The sequence below is a fragment of the Tinamus guttatus genome, unplaced genomic scaffold (assembly GCF_059628265.1).
Source record: "Tinamus guttatus ecotype Peru unplaced genomic scaffold, ASM5962826v1 Tinamus_guttatus_pri_ptg000150l, whole genome shotgun sequence".
NCBI lineage: Eukaryota > Metazoa > Chordata > Aves > Tinamiformes > Tinamidae > Tinamus > Tinamus guttatus.
Genome location: NW_028288684.1, coordinates 6362107 through 6386741, shown reverse-complemented (window position 1 = coordinate 6386741; position 24635 = coordinate 6362107). Strand labels below are relative to the sequence as shown.

The following is a 24635-nucleotide window of genomic DNA, read 5'->3' as shown; positions in this document are numbered from 1 at the left end:
TTTCTTCATTTCCTCCGCATTAACCTAAGAACTCTCATATCTGCACTGAAAAAGATGCTGTCACCTCTTTCATCAATTAATTGGATGTTAAATTAAAATACACATTTCAGGAGGGCGTGGGAATTTGGCACGGATGACTTCGTAGGATGCTATTTTTCTACTAAGAGGGTGATAGGTCTCAATTCATTATACATGCCCACTGATAGTAATTTCAATGTTTCCCTAGAAATAAATATTTTACAAATATGAATAATGCATAGCCACTTTCTATGGAAGTTGATTCAAAAACTTACAATAAAGAATAGTTGCAGTAGCGTGGCAAGAAAAAAAAAAGGAACAAAAGAAACAAGATGGCTTGGAACTGCACGTGCCTATCTGATCATCAGCAATTTAGGTTGTTAATATCACTTAGATTAATGGAATGTTGGGTTTTTTTACATTTCGTAAGTTGCTTCTTTGCTTAAGAACATTTTGGTCTTTTGCTTTCTTGGGTACTTCCTTCTTTTGCCATTAAGTTAAAGAGAAAAAATACGAGCAGCAGTGACCACACACTATCACTGCAGGTGTCATCTTATCCCTTTCATAATGAATTAACCTGGCTGATGTACTGAGTGTCGTGCTCGTTAGCTCCCTGTACTGTTTCCAGCCCACTGGAGCTCTCTAATGGTGGTTTGTCATTGTGCCACAGCACGTCTAAACTTGTGTCCATGTCTCCATTTGTTGTCGTTGGACAGGTGGAAGATATCACAGCTACACACGAAGCTGCAATATTAGAGATAGAAAATAACCACACCGTTGCCATTGCAATACTGCAGGATGAGCATGACCGCAAACTTAAAGGTAACCCAGAGGCAACTCAATGCTCATAAAGACATTCCAGACCAGAAACTCTCGTCATGGTGAGGCTTTGTAAGCCTGGAGCTTCTTCCTTTAGAGATGATACTGAAATTTGTGTTGGTCTATATGCTTTCATGCTAGGTGGAACACTAGGTGCATTGGGGCTGTAGGGCTATGGGGGAGCTGTATGCGATGTATACAATGTTTAATATGCATTCCAGGGTGTTTAAGGGATCTTTGGGGAAAAGATAAAGTTTTCTCCATGAATCATTAAATACAAAATGAAAATTTCACCTCACTTCAATGATATGCTTCTCCCAGGAGACCATGTGCCTAGTCCTCAGGTGCTCAGGAGGCTAGAATGGATCAAATGTCTTTGAATGTAGGCGTTTGAAAGCCTGAAAACAGAACTCATCATCTTCATTAATTATAGCCTGGTGGTGCCAGGCAGAGCCACACACAGGTGTGACAGATCTGCACCCTGGCAGTGTGAGCCATACTTTGTCTTACAGTTTTCCGTGGGATTTGATGCAAGAGCCAGAGCTGTGTTCTCCCCACCACTTAGAATCTAATCGAGGTCTTTGCACATGGCTTAGCTGACATTTAATGATCATCTGTAAATTCACTTTCTTTTTATTACTATTCACATGGGGTCTCATTTTTAAATAATTCTAGTAGGCTTTCACACAACATTCCCCACATTGAGTCAGAGTGCTTAGTTATACACTATATCTTTTAGAAGCACAGTCTAGAGCACAACATTAGCTGCAAACAGCCTGTTCCCCTCTCCACTAGGTTGAGATGGTATATATAGCACCATTTATATATTAGCACGCATATATTTTGGAAAATAAAAAGCTATTCCTTGCTTGAGGATATAATCACTTGTCATTTTTTGTTAATATTTTCTGATGATAAAACTTAACGGTTGTTATCGAGGCTTTTGTGGCTGGAGTACGTGCTCTCTGGTGCGGGTATGAAATGCCCTCCTGTGCATGGAAATGGCATTGCAGCAACTGCTTTGCTGCTGAGCTGTGCAGGGCCACCGCAGAGGCTGGATGAGCATTAGTAGTGCTGTCAGTGGTGCAATTATTAGGTAGTGGTTAGAGGGCAAAACTTAGTTTTGGGACAAAGACATAGAAAATAGGGTATCCGTGTCCTTAAAAGTTACATGCCACTATACTGAATGAGTTTCATGTCACTGGTTCTGAGGTTAAGACTTATTCCATTTTGATTATTAAAATTCTAGTTATTAGCAAGTGCAGGGTGGCATAATCTAGTAGTAAAGTGTGTAGTTCATTAGTAGAAGTTTAGGACTTTCCTTCTTTAGGGTCTGGCAGCCTCATTAATTTAATAAGCTTTGCCAGTCATGTCACAGATCCTGGAGGAGAACTAACTTTCACATTTTTGCATGTGAATTACTATGCCTTATTCAATGTCCTCAAAGAGATTACAATACAAACTTATAAATATATCCACTGATTTCCAAATCCTTGGTTTGGAGACTACCACGTTGAAATGGGGAATCACCCATTTTCAGACTGGACTTCTTAGGAGCTGGGATTCCTGAGCAGTTCTGAAAAAATGAGGTGTTGAACACAGGTACCTGAAATCAGTGAAAGCTTTGGAAATCTTGAACCTCAAGACAGTCTTCCCAAAGCCCTCCAGATTGCTACTTTTAGGGCAACCTCCCTGCCCTAAAACAGCTTTCTGAATGATGCTTATGACCTCTGGGCTCAGAACCCGGCTTGCTGGACTTCACATAGCGATGTCATGTCTGTGTATTTTCCCTAGAACTGCTGTCTGCTCATGACCTGGAAAAGAAAGAATTAGGAGAGACTTTTGAAAAACTGCGGCTGTCACTCCAGGTCAGTTATTTCATTACTTCACACGTCCTAACGATGCTTGCCGAGCAGCTCACCACGGTACAGGCAGAGGGTGCGGGTCAAGCGCAGCAGTAAGTCGCACTGCTGCTTCTCCCTGCTCCCCTGCTTCCCAGCAGCTATACAGCAAGCAGACCTCTGTGCCAGGGATACTGCTGCTTCTCTAATTGACTCCGGTCCTTCAATGTCCAAACTGGGATCTGTCAGCAAAGATGTCTGCTCAGGTGATTTCCCCACAGATGGTTTAGCAAAATGCTGTCTATGTCTGAAGGAGATCAGAGGGCAAGCCTAAAGCGGGGAGAACACAGCTAGAGAGCAAAAAGTGCTTTTGACCCTGCTGACTGCTGGCCTAATACTGAAGTCAAGAGAAGCTAACTGGCTTTTCCCTCTGCACAGCCCGTGACATCCTCGTGCAGTTGTCCCTGGGGTATCTGCTGCATCTCCTCTGAAGTGCTCATCTATCACCACATGATCTTGCGTCTGTGTTGTATTTTCCCTCTGTGGGACAGACCCAGCCAGCATTCTTCTCTCTGTGGATCACAGAGGGAGTTTAGATGTAATCATCTCAATTTCACCCAGTTTATATCTAGATAAATCACCCATCTGAAATACAGATATCAAAAGTGAAGTGACACGAATCCCAAGCCTGATGGGCCACCAGGTGCAACAGCCCCTCTGTCCCAAGGACCTGGGTGCTCTGCCCCATGCCCTGGCAGACCTCATGTCACAAATAGCACCTTGCGGTGATGGTTAAGGCACGTTCAGCTCCCCTGCTGCTTCCACTGTTGGATTGACTTGCATGGACGTAACAACAGTGATAACAGGATGGTGCTGCTTTGATTTGTCCTCCAGGACCAGGTGGACACCCTCACCTTCCAGAACCAGTCACTTAAGGACAAAGCGAAGCGATTTGAAGAGGCTTTGAAGAAAAACACTGAGGAACAACTGGAGGTAGATGGCAACTCTAGTTATGAAGATACATGCTCTCAGCATGGCTTACTGTGCTAGGGGATGATTAATGTTTGGGAGCCTTATCCCAAGGGCTGAGTGAGACAGGCCCAAGCCAGGACCAGAACTCTTGAGTCTCTGTAAGAGTGAGAAATCTTGGGCCTGAATAAAAGGTCTCTCAGTCAATACTGTGCAATTATTCGCTATTTTCTGAATTTAATTCCTTCTCCATATCCTCACATCTAGCATCTGTGGCTGTCTCCTGCACATGAACACTGTCTGGTATCTCCTATTTATCTTTCTTCTTTTCCATTCTTTCTCTTCTCTCTCTTTTTTTTGTCTTTCCATATTTGTGTTTCTTTTTTTGTGTCCCGTGAGTCAACTTCTTTGATGTCCTCTGTATTCCCTCATTTTTTTCTGGCCTATCATAGGAAATATTTATTTGACTACTGTGTATTGGGGACATGCTATTGCAATACCATTATTTATCTGTAATGAAATAATCCTGAAATGAGCCTCCAAAAAAAGCTGTCTTTTGGCTTGGGTCATTTTAGTGGTACTGTTCACAGTGCAGCTGTATCAATGTGACAGAGAGGACAGTGAACGGAAATTGGGGGGTGAGTGTCCGGAGGCTCAGTAGTTTTTAGGTGGGAGAACTTCTGAGGAAATGAGTGCAAACATCAGAAACTGTCTTGGCCACAGGAAACAGTTAGAATCAACCTTCCTTCCACCCTTACTGCAGTATTTAATTTACCTGAAAGGACAAATTCTGCTGTGTCACAGTGATGTAAATGCCAAGTCCTGCCAGATACTTCAATGTGGCAAGTTACACTGTCAGAAATCCAAAATAGCTTGAGTCAGTGGTGATATTTAATCAGTATAATGCAGAGCGCAGCTTTCACCCAAGAACCCTCGCATCACCTACATCCAAAACTTCTGAGGAGAGGAGAGGGTTATCTTGCTGATAGGAATCACTGCTCTTCTCACCAGGTTCTGGTCTTTGTTAACAGGTCAACATCTGTGTGAGGTGGTCATGCAGAACCGACAAATCACTTTTGTTTTCATCATCAGCCACCTGGCTTTCCTAAATATTGTGTTTGCGCTCTTCTCAAGCCTAAATCTCTGCTCAGTCATAAAACACCTCATGTAGCTCCCAAGCTCTGAGCTGGGATGAGGTTGCTGAGCAACATGGCGTGCATCCTGCTAGCCATGAGGTTGGTCAACAGAGAAGTACCATAAAACTAGCTACCAAGTTAGAGAGATGATAGGCTAGCAGGGACTATCGGGATCACAGCGGGCTGGGAGCCCAAGTCCAGCTGGCATAGCAGTAAGACTCCTAAACCATTGGTAGATGGGGGGAATTTCATTTTGTTGTCAAAGATATAGTTATGGCTAACAAATGCCTTGATCTCTGACATTTTCCCTAGATTGCACTAGCTCCATATCAGCACTTGGAAGAAGATATGAATAGCTTAAAACAAGTTTTGGAAATGAAGAACCATCTGATTCACCAACAGGAGAAGAGGATTATGGAGCTAGAAAAATTGGTGAGTTGTCATGATTCCTCCAGAGGAGCATCACAGAGATGTAAAAAGTAAAACTGAGTTTACTGCAGATTACTTTAAAAGGGGTGAGATAAAGATGAGATTGTGAAAGACACAGCAAAAGGGTTTCATAAAACACTATATATTGTGTTGTAGCACAGCCAGCTCACACAGCTTCTTCTACTACAACATGCCTCATCTTTTCACTCAGAAACTGGCATCTTTTCTGATCCCTTCACCCACCCTTGATTTCTCACACATCTGTTTCTTTTCTATGTGAATGAAAAGCTCAGCCTGTGAATTAGACAGTGAGGTAGCTGGGTGGGAAGTATGAGAAGGGAGAACCTGATGGCACTGCACAGGACATAATGTTGTACACCAGCCATCACTGTATTCCCCTACTAGAGCCTGCCCACTATTTAGGGCTGGGTAATAGAACCTTTTCCACTACTTCCCCTGTGTCCTCATCCTTTGCTTGTGTGGGCACCTAGCAAAGGATTCCCCAGGTAACTATTAATTTCATTTTTATTGGAAATAGGATTTGCTTTGTGAGGCATAACCTAGAACGGCAGTCAGTGTATAGGGTGGTGACAGGATAAGGCATTACCTCAGCCAGGAGCGGGGACAGCTGGTTCAGCACAACACTCAGCAAGATTTGTTTCCATTTACAGGGAAATCTGAGAACTCAGTTGATTATTCTGCTGAACAGATGCTTGAGTAGATGAATATAAAGAAAAATGTCGCTTTACAACTGAAGCTTGTTAACTGTGCTCTTTCTAACACGCTGCTCCTGGAGATAAGCCAACACCTCAAAACATGCACTGTTATACAAAAAAAAAAAGCATCAATTGCTTACATGGTTCCTGGTCTTTTAGATATATTTGCAAATTAACCATATATGATCACACAGTCCTGCTCCTGCCCTTTATCACAGCAAAACTTTAGTTCTGCTGTGGTCTAATGGGACAACTGCTTTTGGTTTAAAGATCAATTTTATAAGTGCTTTAACATCTAAAGGGTACATCCAATTGCTCTGAGATCTGGTGTGCCTCATGAACAATCAGGATGGGATTTCAAATACAGGGTAAAGTGGGTCCTGAAAATACAGTGTGTGAAAGAAGCAGGTTTTGAAAAGGTTGATAGTCAGTCAGAATTGTCCAGCATGTTTGCATAGATCAGCTTGCCCAGAAGAACCTCAGCTACCCACCATTAGGAAAAACTTGAAACCTTTTTTTTTTTTTTTGGATATAATTTTGGATGTCAGTACTGGTTAGAGCCTAATACTCATGAGGTGAGGCAATTACAGCAACAGAAAGGAACAGCTGTTGGGGGAAAGGGTTAGGTGTAGGTGAAAGGAGTCATAAAGGGTATTGGACAAGGGAACTTAGTTGTTTGTCCCCTCTGGTCTGGGCGGTGATTTGGGTGACCTCGTCCTTCTGGGGATGTAGCAGCCAACTCTGATGCTTTGCCCTGTGCTCTTCCTGAAAGGTCCTGAGACCCTCTCCTTGCTCCTATGTCTGAGCAGAGACTGAAAAGAAGGCAAAACAGGGACTGCAGGGGTTTGGCCCAGGCCAAGGACTCCAGGACATAGTGGGGATGTCCAGACTTGTGGGCTGGGAGGCACTGCTGAAGCGGGGCACATATTGGCCATGTGGCCAGCAGCACAGGACACTGAGGCCTGGCTGCTTACATGCTTCATGAGGCTGAAAGGGAGCTGGGAAATGAAGGTGAGAGGAGAAGGGTGGAATAAGTTGAGAGCTGTGGTGGAAAGGGAAGGTAACACACAGATATCCTCGCATGTTTCCTGATAATGTAACCACTACTTAATAAAACCATAGAGGTTAAGGGAGTAGGGGAGGTAACTTATGATATCTCTCTCTGGCATATTGTCTTGGAGCACTGCAAGCTGCGGTCATCCTTTACAGTTAGCCACGTTGGCTGAAAATGACTGCTGAAAACTGATGTCTCCACTGTGAAGTGTGAGTTATTGCTAACTCCTGTGGATAGTATTTCAAATTTTTATTAAAGGATGGGAAATTCAGTAACCAAAAATGTTGCTCACCTGGAAATAAGGCTGCCCCGTCATATCTTCTTTAATTCCAAAAATGTTGAATCAGTAGAATTCAAACTGCTGGAAAGCCAAGAACAAAGGAAATAGATAAAGTATGTCAGGTTCAAAACTTCCAAAAAGCAGGGCATATGAGACTGTGGTTCATGCCTATGAATGTCTTAGTCATGTTTTAATATACTTCTATTGACAGTGTCAGACTCTGCCCTTGAACTCTACTGAATAAAAGTTACTTACAGTTGGACATAATTAATTTCACCTAATTGTGACTTAAAGGAAGTTAAGTGTCTAATTTAAGCTGACATTGTCAGAGTGGAACCGCTCACCTCAAGCTAAGAGAGAGATCTAAGACTGCAGAGGTGTCGTGGGCAGCTAGCTAAGGTTAGGGGTTGAACCACAGCTGAGACCAGGTGAGATGAATGCACATGAAGCCACCTGAACTCTTCTTTCATCACTTCCTCATCAGACTGTGTCCTTGGTGTGGTGAAATTCCTGTATGTGCCAGAGGCTACATAGCTGAGCTGAGGCACTTGGAGGCTCTCAAGGTCCACCTTTTCCCACACCTGAGGAGGAGGAGGAAGAGAGATTCATAGAGTAACAGTTCTCCCAAGCAGCTGCCTCTCTTGCTCAACCTGACCACACATGGCCTAGCAATTGCAGCTGGCTGCATGCAGCACATCACTGCTTCTGCTGACAAGAGGGGGCAAAGCTAAGTGCAAATGGGCATAGAAGTTGGCTGTCTTCCCCAGTTTTCAGAAACTGGGATCTGGCATACCTTGATGCTTGCTTCTTTATCTCCAGAGGCTTGAGTGTCATAAGTGATGACGTTTGGTAAGGCTGAGAGCAATGGATGGTAATTGCAACTCTAGAGGCACAACTCTCCTGCTTAAAGGTGTGGGGCCACCAAAGGGGAAGATGTTTTATTCACATAGGTCAAGATAAGACTCTCCTCCTATTCAGTTTTAAATGAGGTCTAATTGAGCTGTGTCTCCCTTCAAGGCTGTGCTGATGACTCCACCAAAATGATGTGGTGAGAGTCAGACCTCTAACACTTGCACAGCTGCAGTCAAAATGACCAACTCCATCTTTCAATGAATTTCAGAAGATACTATAGGAACAAATGTACTCCTTTCCTAGGATAAAGAACAAATCCTTTTGAATCAGGTGTTGAGACTTCTTCAGGCTTAACACAAGCTTTTTTTTGTTGCAGGCTGAAAAAAATTTAATCCTGGAAGAAAAAATCCAGGTGCTGCAACAGCAGAATGAAGACCTCAGAGTCAGAATTGATCAAAATACCGTCGTAACAAGGTTTGTGATGATATTTGTAACCTGTCTGAGCTTGACAGGACACTGTAAGTTATAACCACATGAGGCTTACATTTAGTTCAGAAGGTAAAAAAAAAAACTAAGTGTACTTCCTCCTGGAAGCCTACTGATATCCCCATTGCTTATTTTATTAACAAAGAACTTTTATAATAGAATCTTCTTACTTTAACATGAGGAAGGCTGCAGAGCTGTGTGAAATTATTTTGAAGATTTTGACACGCTGCTGAGATCAAAATCCCCAGTTGCTTCTGAGTCCACTGTCAGTGTTGTGAAACTCTTGGGTCAGGTAGCAAGCAGTGGAAAAGAGGTAATTTCAGGGGCAAGATCCTGACAGTGCCTCTGTCATCCACGCAGGATATGCCTTGGGATTGTGTTGATGATTTTGGGGTTTTTTTTGGTTTTTGTTTTTTAAAAAAATTGCACTGGATGATAGCCTGACAAGGCTGAGCCAGAAAGTTTATACCCAGTTTATAGAAGACAAGAGACCACAGTTGCAATCAGGCAGAGAGGAGACATCAAGGGAAGATGACAGAGCTGAAACTTGTTTCAGCACACCAGCTGCCTACTCTTTTCAATTTTTACCAAAAATGATGCCATTTGCCTAAAATATGATTTATTTCTTAATTTAATGTCTCATCTCTGCTTTAAATTTAACTTTTTCTTTCTACTTACTCCTTTAATAATGATTTAGCCTTAAAAAGAAACAGTTATCCTACATGTAGATGTATAAAAAGGCAGTGTTGCTTGCAGTGTTGCTTGTACTAACATTCAGGGTAGCATAAGGGTTATGTTTCATCTTACCTAATCTTAAATATCTCTCTGAAATAATAGAATCATAGAATCATTATGGCTGAAAAAGACATTCAAGATCATTGAGGCCAACCGCAAACCCATCCCCAGCATGTCCCTAAGTGTCTCATCTGTGCACATATGACTGAGCTGGTTATGTACATCCTTTCTGTGTCGGGGTTTGGCATCAGTATTCCAAAACTGTCAGTCAGAAGCATAAATACTCCATCCTAACCCAAGATTTCTAACCATAGCTAAGGACAGTCTCCAAGGAGGGGAGAGCAGCCCTGCAGGCACTGTCTTTGAACTTGGGATCTCCACAGATCTCCTGGCTGGACTTCTCCCAGTGACTTTACTAAATCACTTGTTTGCTGGAGGTTTCAAATTCTCTCTCCCACTAAAGTATCATCTCTTTGGCCCTTCACGGTGAGGTTGTCTGAGAAAAGCATTTTCTCTAATCAGCAGCACCCCCAGAGATGGCGATGACCTGTCAGCGATTGGTCTCCTGTGACCTCCTGGTTCTCATAGCCCTGCTGCCTCCTTACATCTAGATCATTTTGGGAAGATTTTAACATGAGTCATGGTCAAGGCTCAAGCACCTACCCCAGCTCACTAGGTCATCACTGTTCCCCTGCGCATCTCTAGGATATTATGGTTGAGGTTGCTGCTGTGATTTGCCTTGGCTGCTTAACTTATCTGGTGGCCGAGACAGGGACAGTGACTGGTAATAATTCTACAGTGCTGGGGATTAGGGATTTCCCAGATAGCTTAGAGTGTCTCAGTGGAAGATACAAAATTTGTTTTTACATAGCCTGTCTTCTGTCTTTTCCCCGAATGATGAGGGGGAGTTGAGTGGCCAAGTGCACCTTTTATAACCCATCGTGTTGTGTCTGTCCATCTCTCTGTGCATGGTGCAGCAGAGGCAGACATCTCTCCGAGTTGCCCCCCTGTCACGCAGGTACCCTGCAGCCTGCCTCTGCCAGCAAATTCCGGTGTATTTTAGTGCTAAAATGTCCCCTACGTGAGCCTCTGCAGAGTCCACAGTGGTAATGGGCAGCATGCCATGCATTCAGCAAGCAGCATTAAATGCATAGGCTGCTGTACTCGGAGGGCTGATGTCCAGATTTGCTCCCTGTCTATGCCGTACCTTCAACAGAAGAGACCTGGCCCTGTCACGAGTGCTCAGAGGGCCATGCTGATGTAAAGAGCCTATTGGCAAAGCCCAAACAAGCTCTTACCAGCTCTGAGAGACCATCACACGTTCAGTACTGGCACCATATGTGCTTCTTTCTCTTTTTTTCTCAGCACATGCTGATTGGAAAAGGGGGTAGCTGGGCTCTGTGCGTAATTTTTATGGTGTGTCTTGCTAGATGCTGCAAAAGAAAAAGTAATTCCATGTGTAGCAAAAGGTTTCTTATGGAGTTATTTCTCCAGGGTGAGCTGCCATGTGGACTTTCTCATGCCTTTTAGGCTGGGAGCTCATGCCACAGCTGTTTCCCTGGTGGGACCATGAATAGGATCTTTCTTCTCTACTCAGAAAGGCAAGCAGCTTTCACAAAATTTCTACCAACTCATATCATTTAATCCTCGGTTTCGCTAACTGCTGCTGGATCTGGTTCAAAACTTATAGGAGAGTGAGAGAGGAACAGACACTTGCATGATCAGAGAAGTTCCATTTCTGTAGGAAACTAAGCTAGAAAAGCTGAAATCATTTAAAAATATTTTTAAGCAACTCCTCCCCGTCTCAGCCCCAGAGAGTTTGGATCACACAAAGAGAATGAGACAGCAGTCCATGACTTCTGTTAAGGGCTGCAGGCTATGCTCAAGAACAGAGTTGGGCAGAATTTAACATCTGTATCCAAAATCCACACCCAGTTGCTACTGGAAATAGCTAGGAGGATTTTAGGTGTCTCCATGTTTATGTCTAAAAGTTCCACATTGCCTGAAAAATCAGTTTGGGTACGTGTCTAGAGCTGCTCCCGCCTGGTTCTTGCCAAAGCATAATTGGGATGCAGAAATCAGGTGTTCCTGTATACACCCCTGGAAGTGCTTAATTCAAGCTGTGTTCCCAGAACAGGGCCTAAATGCAGCCTGAACAGCCTCCCATGCTCTGCTTTCACTGCCTCATTTCTTTAAAAAATAATCAGCTGGTTTGATGAGAGCAGACTGGCCTTAGCACTCACTGAGGTAGTGCTCATGTCCCACCTTCCAAAGAGCCAAAGATTTGCAGGTTATTCTGAGGAAAACACCCTCCTGTCCTCATTTCATCTTTCACTGTTGAAGTTTTCGTCCTGTGGAAGCAAGGAATTTGGGAATTCAGGTTTCATGAGGGCCAAGGAGGAAGGAACTGAAGGACTCCATAGCCTTGTGGCTGTATGCAGAGCAGAGGGAAGACCTTGGATCTGAGCTACATCCTACATCAGGACACCAGCTGAAATACATGATGAGCATTGGGAGTGATGGCTCCTTTCGCTTTTGAGCACTCCAGCAACTGTTAAGAAGAGTCAGAATGCAGTGGCTCTCACTGTCCTCTTCGCTCCTTCTCTCTCTCCACAAACTCTCCCTTTTCTGGCACAGCTTCAGTGGCAGAGTTCAGAAACAAAGGGGAGAGGCTCTCAGCTCCACCCTGGGGTCAGGTCCACTCCACAGAGGCTTTTAAGCATTCTGTGTAGAAATCGCGGGGCTCATGAACAGGTTCTGCAAGTAGAGGTCGCAAAGCCATGCTGGGCACCCGTGTTGAACAGGAAGAGGCAAATGCCCAGTTGCCCTTCTCCCAGTGAAGGTTGGTGGGTGCATAACCACCTCCTGTCTCAGGCTGTATTTCTGGGACTCATTCTGAGAAGGACTCCTGAGTCCCATGATTTATAGATACCTTAAAGTGTCCTTTTGGCCAGTGATAATCAGCTCAGTTTCTCATGAATCAGTGAGTGGCCATGCCTTACTCTGGTGAAAAAAAGCCAGGGAGCTCACACAGGCTCCAAAATTGGTCAGGGCTCAATCTGGGGAGGTATGACCATGCACACGCTACTTAGGTCAACTGATAGGCAAGGCTGCAGAAAGCCAGCTCCTAGGCCAATGGTCTCCCACATGGCCTGTGCCACTATTCCATGCTGACTCCAAACACTCATTATATGACAATGTTTGTGGTGATGTGTTTGCTCACTCCATACTCCAGGTGCAATGAAAATCTCTGTATACCGCTGTCCACGCCTACTCTATCCCCTCTGCATGAGTGAAGAACCCTGTTCTTGAAGTGCATCACAGCCTTGTATTTTAACAACTTTTGAATATACATATAAAGAAGCAAATATACTTTTTTTCAGCAATTTCTGATATGTGTTCCATTTGCTATATGAGGAAGTATTCATTTCTAAAGTCTTTGGAGCATGCAGCCACTTCATGGAAGTCTTCAGCACTTTTGAATACCATGCATGATGCCAGCAGCTACATGAGGCATCAGATGAAGTCCAGGTCTTATCTCATCTAACCTTTGTGCCTGCTCTACCACAGAGAGGTGTTGAGCTAAGACACAAGCACCTCTGGAGGTCAACTCAGACATTGGAGAGCTGCCATTACCTGTGGAGCTGCTTCTCTCACTCTCCTCTGGCAGTAGTGATACCCTGGGGCAACTAATGTCCCCAACTTGCACAGCTCAGCTACAGGCTTGAGATAGATGGGGTGACCTGGAGGTAGGTGCTCGGGAGCCTCACTGACTCTTCCTCTTGCACAGCATGGATGCAAGGCTCTCTGACTAGGGTCAAGCAGTGAGCCAGAAGCCTCCAGATGTGCAACTCAAACAATTCTGCTTAGAAACACCCAGGGAAATCCAATGCTGTGCCCATGACTGATGACAGAAAACTTATCCTGGGCTGGGGCTAAGTGCCAGTGTCTGGTGTTTTCTTTAATGCGCTGTGGAGCCTTATGTGATATGTTGCTTCTCTCTCCAGGCAGTTGTCAGAGGAGAACGCTAATCTTCAAGAATATGTCGAGAAAGAAACGGAGGAGAAGAAGAGGCTGAGCAGAACTAACGAAGAGCTCCTTTGGAAGCTGCAGACTGGAGAGGCCATGAGCCCCGTTAAACTCTCTCCAACCTCTCCTACTCCTATTTATCGCTGCTCTTCAGGGCCTCCCACCCCAGCGAAAGTCAGCACCGTGCCAAGATGACAGTGCCACCCGCGTGCTCAAGATAACCTGGCTTTTCCGTGCGTTCCCAATCTGCTGAATGTTATCATCCAAGGAAGTATCACCAACAATACGCACCAGGATTCGTTACTGCAAGCATGCTCTGTAGCTGCGTAGCTTTACACTAGGCAGTGTGCTCTTACAGTCCCAGTATAGGAGCTCCTGGTTCCGGCATGCTGATGTGTTAGGATAGCATAACCAGTCTAGTTTGATGTGTAACATTTTAACTGTGGTTAGAGCCAAAAGAAGGAAAATGCTACTATTAGTGGTTCGTCAGAATGAACTTTTGCTGCAGTATTCCAGGTTAGTTACAAACACAGTTCAAGTTGTGGATATCTCTATATGTGTGTCTGTGTTTATATACATGTATGTATTATACCTTTATACCTATATATAGACGCACACACATATATATCTAGTTGAAGATGTTCTGAATTGCATTTTTTATATTATTGGATACTATCAAGTGCTGATATATTTTCATTACAGTCAGCATTTTTCTAACTCGTGCCTAAGACTTGTATCTAAACAAAATGCATTTCTGTTTAGCCTCCCAGGAATATTTCTACCCAAACTAGAAGAAAGTTACACAGAAGTAGAAGCGCCTTCCAAATGACCACCAAGTGGTACTCTATATAACATGAACACCAGCGACTTTGAAATTCTGAAACAGTACTGCCTTCAAAACCATCACCTTTGTATTGAACACCAGACAGGAGACACACACCATTCTCTGCTTTTTGATTCTTAGCATCAATATTGTGAGTGGATATAGGCTAGAGAAGAGAAACCTGAGGGTTTTAGTAAATTTGGTAGAGGTTACTGGTTGACGTGTTTCAATCTTAGTATTTTAAAATTTTACTTAGAGTTAATCTTGTTTAAACTTGTTGTGTTTTGGATACAATCAAAATCTCTGGCTGTAGGTTTCTGTCCATATTGATTTATTTCAAGTCCAATAAGCAAGAAGGAGAAAACAAATTGCTCGTACTTTGACCTTTGCTGGCCAAGGGATTCCCAGTGTTGGGACCAGAAATCGTAGTGCCTGCTAGGGCTCTAAATTCCTCCTGGCTGAAACACCAAGTGAAACACAGAGGACTAGTGGGAGCAAATGAGGACAGATATTTTTCCTTCCATATTTATATGTTATTTCGCATTGCTAAATTTCACCCAAAGTTACAGAGCACTTTGAAGATTCGTGGGAAAGATTTGTCAAACTACCTTTAACTTCTCTACCTGGTAGCAACAAAAAAAAAAAAAAAAAAAAAAAAAAAAAAGGAAAGAAAAAGAACCATGCACCCGTTTCCTTCAGCTTTCCCCTCTCTCCAGGGCAGTGATGCCGCATGTGTGGGCTGCAGAAGGGCGCAGTGGCCTGTGCCACACGTGTCTGGCTCCAAAGGGCTGTTCCTCCGCAAATTGTAGTTTTCCCAGGGGTACAGGACCAGGAATGGGAAACAGCTGGGCCAAAAATGTCAGGACACCAAGCAGAGGCTCTGGTGGAAAGAGCTAAAGGACACTTGCCAGTGCTGCTACCACCATAGGGCTGGCCATGGGTTGTGTAGGATTAGGTTAGCCTGGTGTGGACGTGGGTGCTGGAGCACAGCTCCTGGAGTTGACTCATCCACCCATAAGAGACACAAATCCCTTAGCATTATCCAAAAGGAGATCTGTAGGATTCTGTTCTATTCAGCCTGTGGCCAAGAAATTGTGTTTGTTCCTGCTTCGAGCAGAAGGATCTAAGTAAGCGAGAGACAGTACGTGCAGGAAATACGTGGGACGTGGGAGCTCTGCGAAAGAGCACGGCTCTCGGGCAAGGTGCGTGTGCTGTGGGTCCGGTGCAGAGACACAGGTCTCGTGTGAGCAGAGCTGGGGTTGCACGATGGGGCTGTAGCGCACGAGAACGGTGGTTCGGCTTTCCTGGGAAGCGCTCAGGATTCACAGGCAACAGCTTAGATAGATACAGCTTCGATCACCATCAAAGCATCTGTGACGTAAAAAAAAATGTTCTTTTTTTTTCTCTTTTTTTAGAAAAAATATTTTTGTAGCAGCTCTTGCATGATACTGTGATACTGAGTAAACTGAGCATCTTGTTAGAATAGATCATGCCACACCAGCTACCACTGTTGAAATGCATTACCAGATTTAAATGTGTCCAGCAAGTACAACCTGAAAGTAGAATAGATATTTAACACACACGCATGCACACAAAGCCCTTCCTTGCCAAGTATAATTTTAATCTCTTTCATATTGCACTTGCTAAATACACAGATATTCTGCAATACCTACCGTGCTGTCAAGTCTCAGTCTGGTGCAATGTGTTCTGATACAGTAAGAGTTGTTACCATGACACTAATCTGAACTTTTCCATGTTTTTCACACTAAAACAGATTATCAGACTGGGATGGGCTGGCTGAGTCAGTCCCTTCCATTTCTTCATTATTTCCCTCTATTTCTGGTGCTTTCCTTATCCCTCTGTTGGTTGAAATGCATATGAAACAGATGCTTCCAGCAGTGCATTGGGAGTGGGGTTTCTGTGGTGGATGCACTGGTCTGATCCCAGTTGCACAATCATTTTGTATCTTTGCCAAACTCTTTTCTCTGATTTTTACTTCTCAATCCTCCCAATCAAATGTTACTGATTTCTTCCATGGGGTGGCCTCTCCGGTCCATCAGCTCGTGAACAAAGTTGTAGGAAGTTTTTTCCTGGCCAGAAGGGAGCTAGCACACCTTCCTGCTGAGCTGTGAAGGGTGTTTCCTTTTAGTGCAAATCCAGAAACACCAACTTCTTTCCAAAAAAAAAGGTCATTACTTTTTCCAACTCTTCCCCTGTCCTATCTTTCCTTGCCTCTGCGTGCAGGAGTGGGTTTGGAAAAAAAAGCCCAGTTCCCTCAGGTAGTGGGAGAAAGGGTTCAGCTCTAGTTTTAAGCAACAGTTGGGGGTAGGAGAAGCCCCTTGAACAGTTGTGGCATGCCCAACAGGAGAACAAGTTGTTCTTGGGTGCGAAGCCCCTTTGAGTGCCCCATACTGCAGATACAGTGTAGGCTGCTGGGCCAATGAGGAGCTACGCCACTGCATGCCCCCTTGGGCAAGTGTGGCTACCGTGGTGGTGGTGTTGGTGGGCCCATCTCCGGTGCCGGTTCCCCTGACATCCCTGCTGAGAGCCTGGCGCCTGGAGGTGCCAAGGGCACCCCAGTTTGAGAGGGAGCAAGGACAAGTTTTTGCTGCCGGGGTCAGCTCCCCAAAGCGCAGGGCCTGCGTGGGTGCTTTCCTGGCTGCACAACATGGCCTTTGGCGTGCGAGGGAATTAAGGCAGCTCTGAGTGGAAAAGGGTTTTATTGCTCTTCTGTCTTTAAAAAGTAGCTGTTTGATTTGGTTAATGTTTCACTCCATTCAAAGTGAAAGGCATCTGTGACAACAAACCCAAGCTATGATTGGGGCTGAAGTTGCTTCTGGCACAGACTGTGCACACAATGAGGCCGCAGGAGGCTCTCCCAGCCTCTTCCCACCCTCCTGCTGCAACAGGGCTTGGACCTGGCTCCCGAAACCTGCCCTGGGGTGGCAATAGCAGCCGCTGGGACCCATGAGGCCCGGGGATGGGCACTACGCCCGCCCCATCCCAGCACCACTGTATCTGCTGCTGCAGTGGCCACCAATGCACGGGGACTGCAGGCAGGTTACAGCCCTTCAGGTGGGCGCCCATGACCATTCAGTCTGGCCATGCCCATCAGTCACAGCACTTAGGAGGGCAGCAGCACAGGGAAATGCTTTTCCCTGGTTATCTCCCTGAAATCGGCCACTGCAGCAGGCGGGCAGGGCCCAGGGACTGAGGCTTCGTTTGAGGGCAGGAGGGGCCCTCATGGCTCAACAGGCAACCACCCCTGCTCTGCCAGCAGCAAATCTTGCTTTGTGAGGCCAAGGAAAAGCTGGGGAGGAAAAGGGCTAATTTATGATGGGCTTCCTTGCTTGCTTCCATCCTTACAGTGCCCAGCAGGACTGGGATAGTGCCCCCAGTCTGGCCACATCTCCCAAAGCGCAGGAGCAGCAATTCCAACCAAATCCCTCCTACCCCAAGCAGAGCTACTCTAAGGAGCTACTGCTCTACTTGCCATGGAGGCAATGCTGTCAAAACCAAACCATTTTATAAATGATGAGTAGACAGAGCCCAGGCACCACCAACATAGGTGAAGGCACGATGCAGCCTCCAGTGGGTCAACTGAGCAGGAGCTGGGCCATCTATGGGGGATTTGGCCAGGCAGCACCTCTGTCATAAGACCCCAACTGAGACTGACCTTCTCTAGCGATGACCCATGTTGGGAAGATGAAGTTAGTGTCCTCCACGCTTACCAACAGCACTGCCTGTGCATTATGTATGAGGTAGAGAGATCTCAGTGGGGAAGGAACAGGGGCTGGGAGACCACTGTGGGTGAGCCTGCTGCAGCAAATCCTGGTAGCTCCAGCACAAACCCTACCAGCACTGGCCCCAACCATTGCTTCTCCAGGCTGGGCTCCACAGACAAGTTCTGAACTTGCCCCACCTCCCACTGAACCCATCCAGCTCACAAAAGTCTTCCTTGGAAAGAAGGAGCCTGTGAAGTGCCTCGTGATGATCACAGTGGGCTTGCTTGCATCCTCACTCAATGTGAGCTTGGGGGTTGAGGTCTTCCCTTCTTCCTTTGAGCAGTGTCAGAGATCTTTGAATTAATAAACATTTGCATAAGTGAAATTGATAATTCAGACCTTGCATTTCCTGCTGAAATGATGGTTGGTTGTGTATGATTAGCTTGCACAGGGGCAAAGACTTGTGGTGGTGGTTGGAGGAGAAAAGGAAAAACTAACAAATGCAAAATCAGGTATTTTATGTCTCTGCACTGATTGTGTTTGTGTCCCGTGGACACGCCGAGGATCCTTCTGTACAGTTTCCCACGCAGTAGGAGTGCTGTGGTCCAGTTTACTATGTGGCTAATGATTACAGGAAGAGTTTGTATTATTTCAGTTATGATGTACAGATAAGTGTAATATATTCCTGATAATAAATACATGCGCACACACATGGGTGGATGCGTGCAAACTAGTGTGTACTGCAGTCTTTTCTGCACACGTAAACTGGAGCAAATAAAAACCAAAGCAAAAGCCCCTTTTAATATAGTAAAGCCTTAAACTAGACAGCTCTTCATCCTCCTGGCAAGGGAGCTGGTTGAATGGGCTACCTGATTATGTTTCACATGCTATAAATTAGTTGAAAATTGTCTGGATTCAGTTTCCCTGGGATTTATACACTTTGAGCATGCTTCCCTCACAACTGAGCCTCTTCTGAGACCAAGAACTGTGCCGGGGGAGGGAATGGGCTTACTCACAATCTGCTCAGGCTGGATCCTGCCAGAAGAGTTTGGCACAGAAGTCACACAAGCGCCTTGGTGTCACACAAGCACCGCTGCTGCCAGATGCTTATTTTGCAAGCTCAAGGCAGCCACATTCGGATTTTGTCCCTGACAGAACCACCCCTTTGTTTTATCCAGTCTCCAAGGTTGCTCGAAATGGCCGTTTCATGTCCCACCTTCCTAATTTGTCAGACTTTAATCACATCGGCCAAGATGTTTTCATTAAGGTTGATGTGATTCAGCAAGAAAGGAAAATTTCTGCAAGTGTTGCAGGCACTTCAGCAGACAAGTGTGTCCCTAGTGTGTTGGACACCCCCTTCCTATGCCCCATTTTCTCATTGAGATCTTGTAGTTCTTCATTCTTTGGCAGAGAGATTAGGAAGGGCCTAGGCCCATTCTATGTCAGGAACATGACTGATGCTTTCCCAGTGAAAGACCTGAGCAGATCTGCTCATGTTCAGTAGAGACTTGCTAGATTTGGGGGAATAAACCTAAGCATGAGCTAGACATACTTCAGCCCTGTTGCCTTAAGGACTGTGCTGTGGAAACAGAAGGGGAAGGATCAGAATGTTTGACAATTTCTGCTCATCATGCCCAAGCCAATGAAGGAATAGTGGAAAGTTTTGATTAAAAAGACGACTAGGACTGGAGGCCAAGGGTGTGGGAATGGGGCACGGAAACCCAGGCCATGAGGAAAGACTGGCATGGGGCAGGCAACAGCAAAGCCAGGCTTCAGCTCCATCTCCTGAACGTCGTCCTGCAGGTTTGGACTCTGCCTTGGTAAATCCCACAAGCAGAACTCATTCATTGCACAGCACTTATTTGCTGAGACAATCAATTTTTGCAATGCCAGGAGCTAGATCCACGTGGAGGTCTGTTGCCTTCCTCTGCCTTAATTGCCGCTACTACAGCCCAAATTCCCAGGTGAGCTGCTAACAACCAGCAGTGCTCAAAATGCCACTTATGAGTAACTGTAGGGACATGTGGAAGGACCAGACCCTTTTAAAAAAGCCCTGTCCACCAACGTTGCTAGTCCTACTTTGTCACTGCAGTAAATGCTGATCAAACACAGCATCGGGGTAAATTCTGACCACTGGGATGAGTTTGTAGGCTCCTGAACTCCCACACAAATAACTGCAGACTCCAGCTCAGGCCACATTTCACAAATTGCGTATTGTCTCATCTGTCTCAAAAAGTCTGAAAGCAGAGTTAATGACACAGGATTGAACAGCTCGCCAGAGAAGGTGCTCCCCTATAAAGACTGGGACAGCTGGCAGATGTTGAAACAAGTGGGTAAGCAGAGGCAGACCAGAAAATGAGGGTAAACAATAAGCATAATTTATTTGAGTATCGAGAAAATGTCTTAATGCTGTACCACAAAATTACAAGTGAATTTCCAAATTCAAAAAGCATAGATGAGGGGAGATATATTTACAGTGTCGCCAGGATAAAAAGTATCTACAGACCCATGCTGTGCTCTGCGGGCAAGTTTCACATTTTAAAACTTAAGGCTTGCATCGCTACATTAGTACAGAAAAAAAAAATAGGGACCAAAAGAAGAATAAAAAAGGATAAAAAATAGATTTGTTTGCAGAACAAGCATTAAAACTATTAATCACACCTGTAAGAAACTCTGAGAAATCATTAGGAAAATAGACCATTGAACAAATAACAGAAAGATATATATATATATATATATATTTTGCTTAATAATTAAAAAATAAAAAATATACAGACTCTTCCATGGCTTCAGTCAGTAAAAACCACATTACTGCGGAAATGGTCCAAACGCACGAAAGGTTTGCTAACGCACCAGCTCTAGGTTGTCATCAGTCTTTGTGCTCCTCATGCCAACTGATGTTGCAAGGCACAACGTAAAGCAAGGAAGCTCTTCACACAGGTCACAGCCGCCCCATCGTCTCGACAGCAGAAGCTACTACGCCGAAATCGAACGCCCTGCACATCCTCGAGTGAACAAGATGCCTCATGGATCAGAAGTGTGCCATGTCGTGGGCTAACCTCGCTTCCTGGAGCATGAGCTAGGAGCAAACACCCTGAGAAAGACTGAGGCCTGGATCTGGGGAGCAAACACGTTCTTGGATGATCTGGTTGCCAGCTAGGTGTCAGACATCGCATGACGTGTTTATTATCGTGCAATCAGCTCTGGATAAGCAGGGGGCAAAGAACAAACTGCTCTGGAGACGACTGCTTTCCATGTGCTCCTGCTTGGCAAGCAGAGGCCTGGACATGGGGCCTGACATGTTTGAAGCAGGCCCTGGGCCCTCCTCCATCACAAGGGCAATGAAGGCCTCTCTCTAGGAGGCTGAAAATATAAGTAACGCCAAAAGCTATTGACCTTCAAATTGTCATTGGGCCTCATGCTTAGAGAGGAAATACTGTGCACAACGCCACCTGGTCATTAGTGTTTCATTAGAAACCTCGTCATCTCGGTAAAACCGACTCCACCCCACCCGAGCGGAGAGCTCTTGGTTCACCCACCCTGCGCCTCCCGTCAGCACTCGCGTGACGTGAGGAACGTGCACAGGAAGGCAGTATTTAAGCACCGTTTGGCCCCGCAGGGCGTGAAGCAGGAGTTGCCCAAGCGCTCCCGTGTGGGAGCACCCATCCAAGCCCAGCTCGTCGCCACAGGAGCTACAGGCAGCACAGAGCGGACGAGTTAACTCAGACTGAAGCCTCTCCCGCAGCCAGGATGGGCATCATCACCCTTGCACGTGTCTAAGTCCCTCATAGGACACCCTCACATAAGATGGATGTCCTACCTGAGAGCTTTCCAATGGGGCACTCACCAACTAAGCCCCCATCAAACAAGGGGACCACCTGCTAGGGCGCAATGTCAGGTGAGACGGACACCCTGCACATTCTGGCCTCAGTGGAATGGAGAAATGTGACTCCCCTATGAGCTCACATCCAGCACACAAGCCCGTGGTGTTGAAAGATATCCCAAGATTAAGAAGCAAGGATGCTTATTTTGTGCAAGATGCAACAGGCACTCTTTCAGAGTCAGCAGTGCTGAGATGCACCCGGGCAGAGGAGAGACTGCAGGGCAGCTTTGCTACAAAGACAGTATTACTCGCTCGCACCTCCCTTCAAAACAAGTTCCCGAAGCCTGAAAGACCAGCATGATCGTTTATTCATTTGGACACATGATAGCAATGCTCATTTGCAAGTGTTTTTCTCAGGGCAGAAGTTCTTGTTCTATCAGGAATTTAAGAAAACCCACTGGAATTGATCAATATATAAAACACAATCACTACAGAAGCTGATTTCACAAAACATGAACATAATGTTCCACGGTATTGCTTTCTGTTCTCTGAGTTAGGAGGAAAGACATTAGCTTCCTACTTCCTAATGCGAAGTAGCCAGCGAGAGGAACTCTCTGTACACTGTGAATAAAGGTTTGTTTTCATCTGGGTTGGGCGAAGGGTAGAAGCGCCAACAGAAAGCCCTGCCAGTGGAAACTTCACCCTTCCAAAACCCTGCCTAAACAATAACTAGAACTGCAGAACACTTCTGTCATTCATGTCCTCAGTCCTTTAAGCATTAACAGTGTTTTAGTGAGAGGTTCATCCCACTGCAACTCCCTCTCTTTGGTGCGACCAGCGGGACACGTCTGGGCTGCTGGTCCCTCAGCCAGCTCTGAGCCCTGTATCCAAGCCTGGATGGGGCTCCCTACGGAAGGGCAGCCCATCGCTGCCTCTACTGCTTCCAACATCCCAGGGAAAGCGAGGGGGAACCGAGGACGAGGAACCGGCCTGCCCCGTGGCTGCCGCCGCAGCGAGGAGCTCGCCCAGCCGCATCGGCGCCGCCACCACCGCGAGGCACTTGCAGTCATCAGGACCCTGCCTAACCTGCCCTCTGTGCCTCCTTTCACGCTGGCACCCTGGAAGCAACCAAATTCAGTAAAATCAAGGCCAGCCCTTCAGGCCAGAAACTACCTCGAAAAATCAGACAGGCCATTTTCATTACATTTCTCATCTTTGCCAGAGAGGGACGTATTCTTGCACTAAGCACCCCAGAAAAGGCATCACTTCTCTAGCCCCACCTCTTCATATAGTAGAATGCTCTGCATCTGTACAAAATACTCTTATAACAACAAAGCAAAATAATTATGAATCTATTTACAAAGAAAAGCCCAAATGAGTGCAGGCATATTGTTCACAAAAGCAAGATGATAGCAGCATTTGCATGTGCTCAAAGTTACCTGGCTCCATTTATGTCACATGCAAACATCAGCAGGGAAGCAAAGGAGACAATAAAAAATAAAATTAAAAAAAATCACTCAATTCAGCAAAATCATTGCCATTGTCCTAGAAAGAGGTCAAATTCTGCCTTTCAGCTTACAAAATGAACAAGCAAGGGGCAGGTGCAGCCATGAGAAGGGTAGGGAAGGAGCCTGGCGCTGCAGTTGTGTCCTACTCATGTTCTCCTCTCCAGGGCAAGTCACACAAAAGAGGAGAACAGGATGTCCCCAACGCCAGCTCAGTCCCTACTGAAGCAGGTACACAGAGAGCAAGGAGAGACCTGCACTTCCCTGTCGCTGCACAAGGTTGTGTACTCTCTCCAGCATCTTGTATTTGGTGAGGAGCAATAAGGCTGTGGAAATCATGATGGAAGAGTTGGAGATGGCGCTGAAGAGCTCTGATCCTCAAAAGTAAATCTGCAGGTAGCTTTGGGACTGGTACAGGTAAGAGCACATTCAAATACCAAATGTGGCGAAACTGAAAGATTTTCCTATGAACTTTCTCAGAGAAAAGGAAACTGACGGAAAATGATCCCTATCAAGACATTCCCTTTCTTCTAAATGCTGCCATTAAATGCCACAAAAGCAGAAATAAAGTCATGGAAGATAAACACCAAAACAGATCCCTAAGTAGACAATAAAAATAATTTAACATTCATAAAAAAAAAAGATTACATACAGCAAGAAACCTGCATATCTTTAAATAGTTTTCTTTGGAAACACACTTTCAGTCAGAGTTCACCTCCTTCAGATCTTCACGCTCCATGTGGTAATTGCTCAGAACCTGGTACCCAAGGTGGAGAAAACATCCCTACATTTTGGTACAATGGGAACCTTCCCTTTTGAGTGTTTATTTTTTATCCTCCCACCACATCTTCAGTGCTTTTCAGGAGGCTGTGGAGTGTGATGAGCTTGTCTGTTTAAGAAGGTAGAGCTCAATCTAGTGGATTTCAATTTTGATATTCTCTCTCTTGCTTGAATAAGACTTCATATAGGCACAGGGAAAACGGGATTGGCAGACAGCAAAGACCCAGCATTTGGAACAGACCATAACTTTTCATTTTGCATATGAAAATGCAGTCAAAAATTGCATTGGAAATGCACACACAAAGTAATGAACACATTAGTTCCATCTAATTCCAACTCTGAGAAGAAAGGCCTCCCAGTTTAATAAAAAAGAAGGCCAAGGCCCTGCTAGGTATATAGCAGGGCTTTAATTCTCTCTTGGAAACCTTCAAGAGAGATGGTCCACGGTCAGGCTGTAGACCCTGGGAGATGTGGTTCCTGTTTCTGCTGCACCGGTTTCCCTGCGAGACCTTGGCCAAGTCGTTCAGGAATCTATTCTGCAGCTTTCCATCTATGTGATGGGGGGCAGAGCACTTCTTCAGAGGGGAGCTGCACTGACAAACACAGCAAAGATTG

General features: G+C 45.4%; 1 protein-coding gene across 2 annotated transcripts in view; it reads left to right on the top strand.

Annotated features, from left to right (window-relative positions):
- The window catches only part of MTUS2 (microtubule associated scaffold protein 2), a 175806-nt gene extending 161514 nt beyond the window's left edge, over window positions 1-14292 (top strand). For both annotated transcript variants that reach the window (XM_088522212.1, XM_010218289.2), the window contains 6 exons: window positions 735-840; window positions 2632-2705; window positions 3573-3671; window positions 5096-5215; window positions 8491-8588; window positions 13343-14292. In XM_088522212.1, coding sequence (XP_088378338.1) covers window positions 735-840; window positions 2632-2705; window positions 3573-3671; window positions 5096-5215; window positions 8491-8588; window positions 13343-13559 — 714 coding nt within the window. In that variant the 3' untranslated portion in view covers window positions 13560-14292. The remainder of the gene's footprint in view (window positions 1-734; window positions 841-2631; window positions 2706-3572; window positions 3672-5095; window positions 5216-8490; window positions 8589-13342) is intronic.
- Window positions 14293-24635: the final 10343 nt, after the last annotated feature.